At 42.9% G+C, this 16,279-nt stretch overlaps 1 protein-coding gene across 2 annotated transcripts in view; it reads left to right on the top strand.

Annotated features, from left to right (window-relative positions):
- dscaml1 (Down syndrome cell adhesion molecule like 1) overlaps nt 1-16,279 on the top strand; it is a 537,532-nt gene that overhangs the window by 411,458 nt on the left and 109,795 nt on the right. For both annotated transcript variants that reach the window (XM_060846680.1, XM_060846681.1), the window contains one exon: nt 2,997-3,237. In XM_060846680.1, the coding sequence (XP_060702663.1) occupies nt 2,997-3,237 (241 nt within the window). The remainder of the gene's footprint in view (nt 1-2,996; nt 3,238-16,279) is intronic.

The following is a 16,279-nucleotide window of genomic DNA, read 5'->3' as shown; positions in this document are numbered from 1 at the left end:
GGCTGTGGAGGCCAGGTCATTGAGTATACCTAAGTCTGAGATAGGTAGGTTCGTGAGTATAAAGGGGGATCAAGAGTCACGGGGAGAAAGCGGGAGAGTGTGGTTGAGAAACTTATCGGGTTAAAGTTGAGGACTGCAGATGCTGGAGACCAGAGTCGAGAGTGTGGTGCTGAAAAAGCACAGCAGGCCAGGCAGCGTACGAGGAGCAGGAAAATCAGTGTTCTGGGCAAAAGCCCTTCATCAGGAATGAGGTTGGGAGTCTCAGGGGATGTCTCCACCCCCGAGGCTTCTAACCTCATTCCTCATGAAGGGCTTTTGCCTGGAACATCGATTTTCCTGCTCCTCGTATGCTGCCTGGCCTGCTGTGCTTTTCCAGCACCACCCTCTCAATTTGAGAAACTTATCAGCCATGATTGAATGGCGGAGCAGACTTGATGGGCTGAATGGCCTAATTTCTGCTGCTATGTCTTATGACCTTATGGCCTAACTAGTCCACACCAACCATGTTCCCAAACCTTTACTATTCATGTACATATTCAAATGTCTTTTACACATTGCAATTGTACCTGTATCCACTACATCTGGTAATTCATTCCACATCCAGACCACATTCTATAAGAAGATGTTGTCCTCTTTAAATCTTTACTTTCTCACCTTAAAAAATAATTAGATTCAAAACGATAAATGCAGCTTTGCAGTTTGGAATTGTCTTGTTACAATGCTGATCACTCAATTCTTGAAAGATTTGGCTGAAGGATAATAAATGATTATTTTCCTCCAACAATCTATCCCTTTCTCCATTGGTAGGATTGGCTCCTTCATCTTTCAGCTGCAGATTTTAAAATTTTCTGATTCATTTTTCACATCAAATCCATAATCTTATCGAACACTGGTATTCTCACACAGAATATAAGGTAACAATTTGGAGATGCTGGTGTTGGACTGGGGTGTACAAAGTTAAAAGTTTGCTCAAAACCTGCATGAATCCATGTTAACTCATTTTTTAGATTAGAATCAGTCTAAACATTATGGCACAGACAGCATCACACAGGGGGACAACACCTTCAACACATTATCTGGGCTGACACCAATTGTTAAAGTTAACCTGAGAATGTAACTTGTTAAAAAAAAGTTTTGTGATTTACATATGAAAGAAGTGAAACTAACATGGTCATCTAACAGATGAGAGACTCAACAAACAATCCAGGTCTTTTTCAATGTATAAGTTTAGTTCAATCACACTGTAAACTTTTACTATAAATTCTGTGCCTTACAATTGTGTCCTCCACAACCACCTGATGAAGGAGCAGCGCTCCGAAAGCTAGTGCTTCCAATTAAACCTGTTGGACTATAACCTGGTGTTGTGTGTTTTTTAACAAAACACGAGGTGTTTTCTTTGAAAAATGACTGTTACGCACTCATTTACTCAAAAGCAGATTCAAGGCAAATATTTCAGTGGGTATGCTCAACACTGGTCTACATTTTGTAATTAGTAACAACATATTAAAAGCGACAATTTTGTCATTGCTTTCAATGGAACATAGCAAGGTTTTCTGGGTTTACTTTGTTGCAAAATGATTAAAAATATAAGTAGTGGAACACTAATCAATATTTCCAGCCAGAGCAAATGAAGGAAAACCTCCTATTGTTGTAGTCTGCGTTGGTGATGACTTAGTGGTATTATCTCTAAGCTATTAACCCAGAGACACAGGTAATGTCCTGGAGACTGGGCTTCAAACCTGGCTGTGATAAGTGGTAGAATCTGTACTGAATAATTCAACTTGTAACATACGGAGTTTCACATTTGTGTTACTAAATCTCCTGCCCGTTATGCAAGGAAGGTTGATTAGGCCTTTTAGAGATCCCGCACTGCAAGACTTTTGCCCTGTTAAGATTAGATTTCCTGCAATATGGAAACAGGTCCTTCAACCCAAAAAATCCATGCCAACCCTCTGAAGAGTGTGCCACCCAGACCCATTCCCCTATCCTATATTTACTCCTGACTAATGCACCTAACACTATGGGCAATTTAGCATGACCAATTCATCCGATCTGCACATCTTTGGATTGTGGGAGGAGACCCACACAAACAATGTGCAAACTCCACGTATTCAGACTGGGTCCCTGCCGCTGTGAGGCAGCAGTGCTAACCACTATGTCACCGTGCCGCCTCTTAAAGTCGAAGGTAACTCACAAGGACATTGTTTATGCTTGTATCTAAATAATATCATACTGACTAGAATGGTACTGAGGAACCAAATACACTGTGAATATTCCCTGTGCTCTCTGCAGTCCTCATCCTGATGGACATTGATCAGTATAAGTTTGAATGCTGGAGAAATTCAGCAGGTCCGTCAGCATCAAATCCCTATAGTCTGAAACCAGGCCATTTGGCCCATTGAGTCCACACCACCCACTCCATCCTTGCAACACTGCATCTCCCATGGCTAATCCATCTCGCCTGCACATTCCTGGATTCTGTGGGTAATTTAGCATGGCCAATCCACCCAACATGCATGTCGTTAGACTGTGAGAGGAAACTCACACAGACAGTCACCCAAGGCTGGAATCAAACCCAGGTCACTGGCACTATGAGGCAGCACTGCTAACCACTGAGCCAATGAGCCACTATGCCACCCATTTGAGGAGAGAGAAACAGAGTTAACATTTTGAGTCCAGTATGACTCTTCTTCAGAATTCTTGAGTTCTGACAAAAAAAGTCTGAAAAAGAGACGTACCCGACTCAAATCTTTAGCATTACTTCTTTCGTTGTAGATCCAGCCAGATCTGTTGAGTCTCTCCAGTATTCCCTGTGTTTGCTCCAGATGTCTGTGCCCATAATACTTTGCTTTTATATCAGGTTGGAATCTACTAGGGAGGGGAAAGGTTTGGCTGGGCCTCTGGTTCTGAGCAGCAATTTTAATGGGACAGAAAGCACAGTTGATGGATTATTACTTGGGCCTGAATTTATGACACACTTTCTGTGTATTATCCAGGCACCCAAGAAGGAGCTTCAAAACGGGGTAATCCGAGGTTACCAGATCGGTTACCGGGAGAATGGGCCTGGCAGCAACGGCCAGTATAGTATTGTGGAGATGAAGGCCACAGGCGACAGTGAGGTTTACACCTTGGACAACCTGAAGAAGTTTGCACAGTACGGTGTTGTGGTACAGGCATTCAACAGAGCTGGAACAGGTCCAAGTTCCTCAGAAATCAATGCTACAACACTTGAAGACGGTAAGATTTGCTCTAAATTAAGGTAGCAAAGTAATTTTATACGGTTACTAACATCTGTATTTGTTGTGGTCACCAATATTCGAGAGATGCTTAGCAATCATATTCTTTCCAGTTCAGTCATTTTCACCTCAGTGTTGATCACTGGCTTGACCCAGTTATGAAGTCAAAGTGAAACTCCATTCATTTATACCAACTACAGGCCTTCATGCTAACCTCCGCAAGGGATCTTCTCCCACGCCAACAAGACTGTAATTACTGCCTGTGAAAGTGAGTCAAAATTGGAACAGCTACCCTTTCAGGGACCCAGGCAATGTATGATGTTTTCCTTGAACAGGTACAGGCCACAGTAAACTCTTCCTCAGCACGGAGCATTTGTCCCAAATTCAAAAGATCATGCCATAATCTATGTTTATATGAATGAGGAATTTCACTCAGTATAGAAATCAGAAAGGGTGTTATTGATCCTGTGGACAGTTTCCCTGAAATGAGGTCACAAAGAACCAGGAGTAGACTTGACAGCTTCATGTTTAGGGTAGGGGTTTACACATGCACACGCACATACGCACACATACACACACATATATGCACACACACGCACACACACGCACAGACACACATACGCATGTGCGCACACACACACACACACACACACACACACACACACACACACACACACACACACACACACACACACACACTTGCTCACATGTATGAATAGGCTAGCGGGATTATTGGTGGACAATTAGTCCAGACACCCAGGTATTGTTCTGGAGACCTGGGTTTGAATCCCACCATGACAAATGGTTGGAATACGAATTCAATAAAAATCTGGAATTGAGAGTTTAATGATGACCATGGATCCATTGCTGATTGTCAGAAAAAAATCCATCAAGTTCACTAGCGTCCGTTAGGGAAGGAAACCACCATCCTTACCTGGTCTGGCCTTCATGTGACACCAGACTCGTGACAATATGGCTGACTCTTAACTGCCCTCTGGGATGTGCAATAAATGTTGGCCCAGCCACTGATGTCCTCATCCCTCGAATCAATAACAAATGTTGAAGTAACAATTGTTAGGAAACTATTCTTTGAGGTGATGAGAGCTGTTCACAGCACTTCGCTCGAAAATCAATCCATTCCTTTCATAAGTAAAATTGTCTGCGCTGTTGGGTTCATGCCAACTGAATAGCTTCATTCCAGTGAGATCTGAACTCCTCTTCCTCACTCATGGAATCCCGGAAGAGGAGTAGTTAGGTAACACAGTAACGGTAACAGGGAATGCAAATTAAGGATAAACCTGACACTGAAACTGTTGCAAACAGAGGTCCTGGGAAAGAGGTTTCTGAACAGATTACATGGACTGTCAGGCAATAGCTACATTCTGGATTAGTGGTGGTGGAAGAGCACAGCAGTTCAGGCAGCATCCAACAAGCAGCGAAATCGACGTTTCGGGCAAAAGCCCTTCATCAGGAATATGAAGGGCTTTTGCCCAAAAGGTCGATTTCGCTGCTCATTGGATGCTGCCTGAGCTGCTGTGCTCTTCCAGCACCACTAATCCAGAATCTGGTTTCCAGCATCTGCAGTCATTGTTTTTACCTAGGCAATAGCTGCAGCCTGGGTGAGTTCATATTTATACAGAGCCTCCTTTTGCTATTTAAAGGGACTTCCCCTCAGTGACTGGATGCGCTTTAGTGCTGTGCTCCCTGATCTTTGATTGTGCCGTGGAGTGGAGCTCCCTTACCTGGCCAAGATGGGTACCCAGAGGTCTGGGCAATGTCTGGGGTCACTCAGCCTGACTGCCTCTAATCTGATCCACCATTTTGCCTTCTGAGACAATATCAGTCACTGCTGCGGGAATACAGGACTTTAATTCTGCCTGGTTTGATCTGAGGAATTCTGGTCTCCCTCCTATAGGAAGGATGTTGTGAAACATGAAAGTGTTCAGAAAATGTTCACAAGGATGTTGCCGTGGTTGGCGGGTTTGAGTTTTAGGAAGAGGCTGAATAGGCTTTACTGGTCAGTGCACTGAGTATAAGAGTTGGGAGGTCATGTTGTGGTTGTACATGTCATTGGTCATGCCTTTTTTGGAATACTGCATTCAATTCTGGACTTTCTGCTGTAAGAAGAATGTTATGAGACTTGAAAGGGGTCAGAAAAGATTTACAAGGATGTTGCCAGGGTTGGAGGGTTTGAGCTATCGGGAGAGGCTGAACAGGCTGCGGCTGTTTTCCCTGGAGTGTTGGAGGCTGAGGGGTGACCATATAGAGGTTTATAAAATCATGAGGGGCATGGATAGGATAAATGGAAGAGATCTTTTCCCTGGGATGGGGGAGTCCAGAACTAGAGGGTATAGGTTTAGGGTGAGAGGGGAAAGATATAAAAGGGACCCAGGGGCAACTTTTTCCACACAGAGGGTGGTACGTGTATGGAATGAGCTGCCAGAGGAAGTGGTGGAAGCTGGTACAATTACAGCATTTAAAAGGCATCTGGATGGATATATGAATAGGAAGGGTTTAGAGGGATATGGACCAAGTGCTGGCAAATGTGACAAGATTTATTTAGGATATCTGGTCAGCATGGACGAGTTTGACCGAAGGATCTGTTTCTGTGCTGTACAGCTCTACAACTCTATGACTCTAACTGTGTTATTTTGCCTGCCCCAGCCCTTTATTAAATAGCCCACCTCCCAAGATAGTAAGTTCCCTGAATTACTTCCTTTGTTTTGCTGGCTGTTTTGCCCAGTATTACTTTTCACTTCTAGATTTCAAGAATTTTTAAGGTTTTTCTCCTGGCACCAATCTTAAAACTTCCTGATAAACATGTGCCTATTCCAGAAAAAAAACAAATAAAGAAGTGATCTTACAGAAATGACAGATTCTCATACATTCAGGAGCACAAATCTGACAGCATTGATGGCACACTGTCATCAGCTGGAGCAAGATTCCTGTGCAAGTTAAAATAAAACACTTCAGGGAGTAAACACTACACCACTGGCACTTTTTTTGTGATTAGTGACAATTTATGAGAAGCTATAATTTTGTTGTTGTTGTAAATGGAGGATAGCGAGACAATCTTGAGTTTTCTCTTTTTGTCTTCCTAATTGTTTTGTAACAAAGAAGCACCAATCAGCATTTACAGGATCTCAAAATCCAAATTACAGTGGATCTGTCATCTAATTAAACTGATGTCAGCCTGGATTTACAATTCAATGATCAGCTTTTAATGAGTGTAGTACCCTGTAATCTCCCAACACCGTCATCAGGCACTGTATCTCTTAAGCCTGTTATCAGCATAATTCAGCATGGAATAATTGATGTCACACTATTCTAACACATAAAGAGGGGGAAGATTGCTCTGCTTCTAAACACTTGGTAAAGCCATACACAAAAACATCAGCTTTGGATTCTTATGACAGAGCGACATGAATTACAACTCAATGTCTACCTCACCTGGTGATTTTATTTTTGAGAGAATTGTTGTGGTTTTGGCAGGTGTTCAGTTATATGGGTTTTCCTTTGTGTGTGGAAAGGATGCTCGTCAGTGTCTGGGGCGTTGATATGTTTGTGTTTTGTTTTAATTTAATGTCTCCCTTCTTTGTTCATTCTCCCACCAACTGCTCTCCACCTCTCTCCTCTTTCTGCCTCTCACTCTCTCACCATCTGCATCTTTCCCCTGTGCTCCACTCGCCAGTTCTAACCTTCCGGCATTACTTCTCTCCCTCGTTGCTTTCCCTTTCCCCCCTCTTGAGTCAGCCCCGTCCCCTCTGCCCCATGCTTTTGTATCCCTCCAACTCTGCCTCTCTCTCCTCTGCCTCTTTCCCTTCTCCCCTCTCATTGACCCATCCCACCTGCTTCCGTCCAGTCTGCTCATTCCCCTCTCCTATGCTGTGGCTCTCTTCCTCTGCCCTTTGACCCTCTCCCATTACAAACGCCCCTCCGACCGCCGATACCTTCTGCTCCTCACCCACCTTTCTGTGCACCTGACCTGCTTCTCTCACCCTCTGTCTCCCTGCCCCTCTATTTCCCATTACCCTACTCTCTCCTCGGACTGGGTTAAGCATTGCATTACAATGTGTGATGCAGGAAGGCCCCTTTCCCTCACCTTTAACCTCCTGACCCTCTGCTGAGCTGGTTACTCTATCCAGTATGACTGTGGCAGTGCCCAAGATGGCTTCCACCTTGCTTTGGTGTAGGCAAAAGGTAGGCAGATCTTGCCTCACAAAGATGCTTAGCAAGACAGCATGGTGGCTCAGTGGTTAGCATTGCTGCCTCACAGAGCCATGGACCTGGGTTCAATTCCTGCCTCAGGCAACTGTCTGTGTAGAGTTTGCACATTCCCCCCATGTCTGTGTGGGTTTCTTCCAGGTGCTCTGGTTTCCTTCCACAGTCCAAAGGTGTGCAGGTCGGGTGAATTGGCCATGCTAAATTGCCCATAGTGTTAGGTGCATTAATCAGAGGAAAATGGGTCAGGGTTGGTTACTCTTTGGAGGGTTGGTGTGGACTGGTTGGGCTGAAGGGCCTGTTTCCACACTGTAGGGAATGTAATCTAAAAATGACCAATGTAGTTCAGGCATGGCATTGGGACCTGAATTCTTGTGAGTGTTGTCATCTGAGTCTGCTCAATATCATTCTTTCTGGCACTATTTTTTTCCCTTTGTTCTATTGCATGTGTACCTTGCATTTAAGAGAACTCACCTTCGATGAGTGTGTACAATGATGTACACACACACACACACACACACACACACACACACACACACACACACACACACACACACACCAGAGTAATATCTGTTTCACAACATATAGTGTACTTTATAATTTTAAATAAACAAACCCACAGAGTTAATCAATCTCTGGTGAGCAATTGATTGTCAGACCATCATCATTAGCATGATACTTCTTTCTCTCTGTTTCTCCCTCTCATTCATCATTCTCTCATGTACATAAATCCTGGTTGTCAGGAATTATCTACCTCCCTATTTGTTTCCATGGAGGCTGAGACTGTGCTGGGATTGTCACCTTGTGATTCCAGCATCTGCCGTTTACCCCTGGTCTGATAACTCGATCATGTTCAATTACCAGTGGTACACATTGACAGTACAATAAACATTTAATACAACACCAAGTGGTCAAAGCTGATGTGATTTCAGCTTTCAAATTTCAGAATGGACTGGCTACTTTCCACTTGCCTCGAGGATAATAACAAGAATGTCAAAGTCTCTCAAAGCCGAGAGAAGAAGGAATAAAAATGTATTGATTGCAAGCGTGTTATCACACAAGTGTTTCCGTAACTGTTATTCGAAGTGAGAGATTCTCAGAGAGCATTTTCTGTTAAAATCCTAAAAATGGCTCAATCCAATCTGGGTGATTTTCACATTGAAGTTGTACAAATCAGCAGAAAAAGCAAACATTGCTGCTGTTCTGCTCTGAAACTGGTCTTTAAAAAGAAGTCTTTACAATAAACACTTTGACATCGCTCAGCAATACAATGTCACTGTATAAAAGTTTATTTTATGGCACACTGCAAAACAAACCTTTACATTTATACAGCACCTTTCGCTGAATGTTTCAAGGCTCTTTAATGCCAATGGAGCACTTATTGAAACTAACACAGACCATTGCTGGAGAAACTCAACAGTCCTGGCAATATCTTTGGAGAGAGAATGTTAGAGTCCAGTTGAACTCTTCTTCAGAACTGAAGGATGTTGGAAAATGTTTTCCTTATACTTTTAACAGACACAGGGGCCCATTACTTTTGCCTGTTGAAGTGCAGTTGCTGTTGGAATGTGCACATCAGCCAATTAATGCACAGCAAGTTCATGCAAACTGCAGTGTGATTAGATTAGATTACTTACAGTGTGGAAACAGGTCCTTCGGCCCAACCAGTCCATACCGACCCGCCAAAGCGCAACCCATCCATACCCCTACATTTACCTCTTACCTAACACTACGGGCAATTTAGCATGGCCAATTCATCTGACCAGCACATCTTTGTGACTGTGGGAGGAAACCGGAGCACCCGGAGGAAACCCACACAGACACGGGGAGAACGTGCAAACTCCACACAGTCAGTCGCCTGAGGCAGGAACTGAACCCGGTTCTCTGGCGCTGTGAGGCAGCAGTGCTAACCACTGTGCCACTGTGCCGCCCATGTGGGATCTTGCTGTGCATCATTGGTCTTTGCATTTCCTAATGACAACAGCAACTCCATTTCAACAACTAGGAGAAAGTGAAGACTGCGAATGCTTAAGAGTCAGGAATTCCTAATGAAGAGCTTATGCCTGAAATGTCAACTCTCCCGTTCCTCAGATGCTGCCTGGCCTGCTGTGCTTTTCCAGCGCCACACTTTTCAACTCCATTTCAAAGCCCAGTGTTGATTAGAAAGTACTTTTGAGATGCCCAAAGGTGGTGTCGAAAAGTGCTTTTTTTTTAATGCATTGCTGGGTAGGCCAGCATTCATTGCCTGTCCCTATATGCTCAAGGGCCAGTTAAGAGTCAATCACATTGCTATGAGTCTGGAGTCACATAGTCCAAGCTAGGTAAGTTTCCTTCCCTAAAGGACACTAATGAACCAGATGGGTTCTTCCTCACAATCGACAATGGATTCGTGGTCATCATCATTGGATACTTAATTCCTTAAATGCAACATTTTTTTTTCCTTTCGGGGAGACATGAAGTGAAGCAATGATTAGTTAATAATCCACTCTAGGCAATAATTTAAAAGTATTTAAATTGCAGCAATTAAAACACCCTATCTGATCATCAGATTTGAAGCATAGTAGGGAAAATTATTAGCAATTATAAAGAATAGTGAAAATATCCTGAGGTTTTTAAGTGTAAGCCTGTTCATTTTTCCACCGGCACGCACACTCCTGGCCAATTCTTTACTTGCCTTTTTAAGTTTGACAAGGGATGGGGCAGGGGGTTGATTTGAACGTTCCCAAGGAGCCCGGTTTCTAGGCAAACTCTGAGTGTGGGAAGGTTGCAGTCAATCAGAATTGTGTGAATGAATCAAAGCGAAAAGGGCACAGTTTGCCCAGCTATTATTAGGTGGGCGCTCCATTCGAGGGCTACACGTGTTGGAGGATAGCAGCTGTTGCACTCGCTAGGCACAGCAATTGTAGGTCTGCATTTATTCACAAAGGCAGGTCGCCACACCTCTTCAGGGGCAATTAGGGTGGGGCAATAAAAATGATAGCCGTGTCAGTGAACATCGCATATCCCTGAACAAAGGGAAAATAAAATCAATACAAAGCAAAGTGGACAAATTTGGGAGGGGTGACCAAAAGCATGAGCAGTGAGATAGGTTCTAAGGAGCTTTATATTCAGCTGCTGGTCTGGCATTTCATAGAAACATAGAAGATAGGAGCAGGAGGAGGCCATTCGGCCCTTTGAGCCTGCTCCAGTATTCATCATGATCATGGCTGATTGTCCAACTCCATAACCTAATCCTGCTTTCTCCCCATAACCTCTGATCCCATTCACCCAAGTGCTGCATCTAGCCACCTCTTGAATACCATTGATTGGATTCAGTTCTGTAAGGGTTAGGGTTAAAAGTACTCAGCACCCAAACCTGGCCACTCTTCAGTGACAGTGACTCCTGCTGCTGACACCCAGGGAGGAAACTGGATTGAGCTGAACTGCAAGTCCTGTTAAGTTGTTAAAAAGTACTTTACAAGAACCTCAGAAAGAGAATTGTCCTTTGAATGAACAGTCTCAGTCCTTTAAGTACAATTGTTGTCCAAAGCTTGGTATCAGTTGTATGATTAAGCTCCAAGGGGAATATAAATGTTGTTGTCGAATAGCACAAGGTTGATTTGATTTGATTGCTCATTGTCACATGTACCAAGACGCAGTGAAAAGTATTGTTTGGCATACTATCCAGGCAAATCATTCCTTACGTAAGCACATCAGGGTAATAAAGCAGAATAGAAAAGCGCAGCAGTGCTGGAGATCAGAGCTGAAAATGTGTTGCTGCTGCGCTTTTCCAGCAACACATTTTCAGTTCTGATCTCCAGCATCTGCAGACCTCACTTTCTCCTAATAAAGCAGAATATAGTGTTACAGCTCCAGTGAAGGTGCAGAGATGGATCAACCCTAATATCTGAAAGGTCTGTTCAAAAGTTTGATAACAGCAGGGAAGAAGCTGTTCTTGGATCTGTTGGTGGCAGGTTGACACATTCGTAGAATACTTGCTCAGGTTTTTATTAATTAGAAGGAATAAAGAATGTACATTATGGTTTTCTGGTGTTCTTCCATAATCAATCTTTGGTTCATTTCACAACTTGGTCCAATGAGTGGTGATACCAAGGGGGAATTGGGAGAAAATGTGGTTGCAAGATTCATTGCGGATGCCTCAGAAAACACCTTTTACAGATGGATGTAGATGCCAGGGGGAGTGAGGGGAGGATAAAGCGGAGTTGGAGGGCAGAACTTATCCTTGGGGCTTTTGAGGGGAAGGAGGTAACAAGGTGGAGATGCTCGATGGGGCAACAATTCCAGCAGGCAAGAGGTCACTGAGGAAAAAGGTGGGGAGATGGTTTGTGAAAGTATATTGAGAGCTTTGTTGCAATGTACTGCAGCCGCATGGAAACAAACTCGCTATCAAAATATGAGGGGCATGGATAGGGTAAATAGTCTTTTCCCTGGGGTCGGGGAGTCCAGTACTAGAGGGCATAGGTTTAGGGTGAGACGGGAAAGCTATAAAAGAGACCTATGGGGCAACATTTTCACACAGAGGGTGGTACGTGTATGGAATGAGCTGCCAGCGGATGTGGTGGAGGCTGGTACAATTGCGACATTTAAGAGGCATTTGGATGGGTATATGAATAGGAAGGGTTCGGAGGGATATGGGCCGGGTGCTGGCAGGTGGCACTAAATTAGGTTGGGATATCTGGTCGGCATGGACGGGTTGGACCAAAGGGTCTGTTTCCGAGCTGTACATCTCTATGACTCTATGTGGAAACAAACTTGCTACTACAGGCATGTGACGTTCCTCAGCTGCCCTATAGCTCCTCTTCCACGCACCCCTGATCCTTAACAAGGGTTACACCTGAAGCATTGACTTCTCCACTCTCTGAAGCTGCCTGGCTTGCTATGACCTTCCAGCCTGCTGCTTGTCTACCTTGGATTCCAGCATCTGCAGTTTTTATCATCTCTAACCAAGTTTGTACCACAGCAAAGTCCCTTCAAAGGAAGTCCACTTTGATGCAATAGGACATCTTTTGAAATTTATGGATGACAGAAAACATTGGGAAAAAAAACTAAGTCTCTAAATGACAAAGACAAAAGATGAGAGACAGAGCGAGAATGCAAGTTAAGACCATATTTTATGAGTGAACTGTACATTCTCTGACCCAAGCAAGTCTTTTGCAGATGTCAAGAGGTTAGGAAGGAAAGCAGGGCCTGATGCATTTTATTACTCTTCTACAAATGGTGTTATTGATTGCTTTTCAAAAAAATCAATTGAGAGGATTCAGTGTTTTGACACCTGACAGGTTTGATATACAAAAGTACTAGTGAGAACAGAGGAACGTGGAAAAGAAATGATGAAGTGGAAAAAATCTGAGTATGAGAAAATTCCAAATCAGCAATGCCAGCTCTCAAAGATGTGAATCCCCCTCCCACAAACAGCCATTGACATGGCTTTTACACCATCAAGCTCACATTTTTTAATGAATTCTTACAGACTTTTGAATTACGAGGATGGGTTCAATGAATATGGCTCATATTCCAAATGTATTTGCATTTTAGTTTAGATGGGTGATTGAACTGGAGTGTTTAACTTAATAAAAAGGATTTGATAGGGTAGCTACAAGGGGTGAATAGTTTGGTGGTAGCTACTTCCATTAGATAGGTAGCTAGGATGTGGTTCAGGATAATGCTAAGTGCAAAGATTTAATCACCCTGCCCCTCGGAGTGGAAAGCGATGGGAAAAATCACCACTGCTAAAACCTGTCCAGGGAAGAAGCCAAAAGGATCTGCCTGGGGGCAGAACAGCCATGAATGATGGCTCACCACAGAAACACAATAATCTCTAATGGGTCTCTAAAGGGAGTGCTAGTCCAGGATTCCCTAAAGGCTGACTTGCAGGTTGAGTGCATAGTTAAGAAAGCAAATGTAATGTTGTCATTTATCTCAATAGGGTTGGAATTTAAAGGCAGTGATGTGCTACAGAGACTTTATAAAGCTCTAGTTAGGACCCATTTAGAATACTGTGTCCAGTTTTGGGCCCTATACCTCAGGAACTGAAGGGTGTCCAGCAGAGATTCACATGGATGATCGGTGAATTGGTAGGCCTAACATATGATGAATGGCTGAGGATCCTGGCATTGTATTCATTAGAGTTCAGAAGGTTGAGGAGAGATCTAATAGAAACTTACAAAGTAATGCATGGTTAAGAAAGGGTGGATGCTGGGAATTTGTTTCCATCAGGCGGCGACACTAGGACCCATGGGCACAGCCTTAGGATTAGAGGGGATCAATTTAGAACGGAAATGAGGAGGCATTTCTTCAGCCAGAGAGTGGTGGGCCTGTGGAATTCATTACCACAGAGCACTGTGGAGGCCGGGTTGTTAAATGTCTTCAAGGCAGAGATTGATAAATTCTTGATCTCGCAAGGAATTAAGGGATACGGGGGTGAGTGCGGGTAAGTGGTTGAATGGCAGAGTGGACTCGATGGGCCAAATGACCTTACTTCCACTCCTATTGCTCATGGTCTTATGGTCTAATGGGTCCAACCCAGATCAAAGAAAGGGGCACAGTTAAACAATGGATTATTCAGGGATCAAAACAGATCATAGCTTTTCCACATGAAAGGTAATGGGAATCGGGAATTCTAACATCAAAGACTGTGAATATTTATGATCCAAAGTTTTCAGGACAGAGATTGATAGAACTTTTTCTTAACTTAAGGTAGCAAGAGATATGAATCAAATGTAGGTTAGATATAGTTCAATGGAACCAGCTGAAAGGGTGAGATGGCCTACTATTATTCCTAGATTCTCCACAAATCACGACGTGACCTTAAACAATACAATGTAAATGTAGCATCATCCAGCAGTATTTTTTTGGAATGCCATGGTGCGATAACCAGTTGATGAGTCAACATGAACTCTCTTTACTGAGGTCAGACGCTCACATGAATAAACGCTCATCAGTGTGGCTCATGCTATAAAATGCAAATCAAATTTATTAAAATGTAAAATGTGGGGAACAGCTGATAATCAAAAAGGCAGTTTCATTTAATTGCAGAATGTTTAACTTGGCCCTCCTTGGACATACAAAATAAATAATTAAATGAACAAAGCTCATTGCTAATTCTCTTAGTAAGACTAAACCAAAACCAGTATCCATAATTTTAAAAAGCACAAGACTCCATCTAACCCGCCTCTAGTTCAGAAGAATAGAGAGAAGGCAAACCCTTTATTCGGCCCATTGGCTGTCCATCAAATGGGCATCTCAGAAATCAGTGGCTGTCTTTCAGCTGTTATCAAGACAAAGCCAAGCTTTGAATGTTTTGCATCAGGATGCTGTTTCTGTGATAATCATGTCTCACTGCCTTAGCTCTGCACCATGTGGCCAGGCAAACATTAACTGATTTTGTCACCACACACCATTCAGTGTTCCCCTTTATTTTGACACCTCTCAAAATAGTGAAGGTCATCAGACTGTGAGTTGATGTCTTATAACTGAGCAACCTTCTTCAGCCCCTCCAACATGGAGGGCACGCAGACTGCTGATAAATAGTCTGTTCGAGATTTGAAAATGAAATGTTCTCTGCCCCAATCAACCGATGAGCTGAACTTTGTAGAATTTAGGTCTCTTCCAGTCCAGAACCACAGATAATCATCAAAATGAATCTATTGATTGAATTAGTTACTGTGAAAGTGAGAATAGGATTCTAAATCCTTTTCCCTTTCTTCTGCTCTTCAAGACCAGGAACCAATGCATGAAAACCAATTTGATCCTGGCAAAACCACTAAAACTAAAAGCTTTGGTAACAATGATCATTCTCACCTTTCTGCAGCGAGGTGGTCAGTCTACTTTCATATGGGACTCAAATACTAACAACTTCCATTTATAGCGTAGTTAAGATAGTTAACTTTAAAATGTGGAGAAAAGACCACTTTTAACTTCAGTTTTAGGTCTAAACTAAGAGAAATAGGAATAAGTCTCAGGACCTGTTCCAAAACAAATAATTCTAAAGCTAGAGTGTTACATTTAACTTTGGTTTGAATTGTTTGTGTTGTGTGAGAACTTCCTACCCTTGGAGCAATCTTGTGATTGTGATGGAACTTCACATCACTGAGCATAAATAGCACAGTGAGGGTGGAGTTAGAACTGGACTAGAAAGACTGAGAGCAAAAAGATAGAATAGTCTTTGCTGAACGTTACTATGGGATCAGAGCCTGCAAAACCTATTAGTAATAATGTTTAATAAATGGTTAAACTCTAAAGTTTAAAGCTGAAGGTGTTTCTTGACTTTGCCCCCCCCCCCACTAATCTGTTTTGAATCCAAACACATCATGCAGCATCAAGCGACATCACAAAAGAGTGTGGATTCTTGGAATTTTTTGCTTCCTGATGATGCTGACACTTTCTGGAAAGTGGTTTGAAAAACACTGATATTCTTGTCAAAATAAAGAAACAAAATAGCAGTCCTTTTGAAAAATGTCTTAAAAGGCCTCTTGCTTAGTAAAAAAAAACTTGCTTCGAGTCATAGTCATAGAATCGTAGAGATGTACAGCATGGAAACAGACCTTTCGGCCCAACTCGTCCATGCTGACCAGATATCCCAACCCAATCTAGCCCCATCTGCCAGCACCCAGCACACTTCCCAAATAATTTTTTTTTGAATGGGGAACAGGAAAGGTGTCAAACAATAATTCTGAAGACATTTTGTGAGTAAGGTGAGCCAATTCTATATCACACCTGTCATTGCGCGTGCCTGTGTAAGGAGGACAGTGTTGGCGTTCTCCTAGATTGAATCCCTTTCAAAGCAGGAGAATGATTTGTAGAATGCATACATTGTTAGGAAT

The sequence above is a fragment of the Hemiscyllium ocellatum genome, chromosome 29 (genome assembly GCF_020745735.1).
Source record: "Hemiscyllium ocellatum isolate sHemOce1 chromosome 29, sHemOce1.pat.X.cur, whole genome shotgun sequence".
Classification (NCBI taxonomy): Eukaryota; Metazoa; Chordata; class Chondrichthyes; order Orectolobiformes; family Hemiscylliidae; genus Hemiscyllium; species Hemiscyllium ocellatum.
Note: the sequence above shows the minus strand (reverse complement) of the source record. Positions and strands in the feature narration are given on the sequence as shown.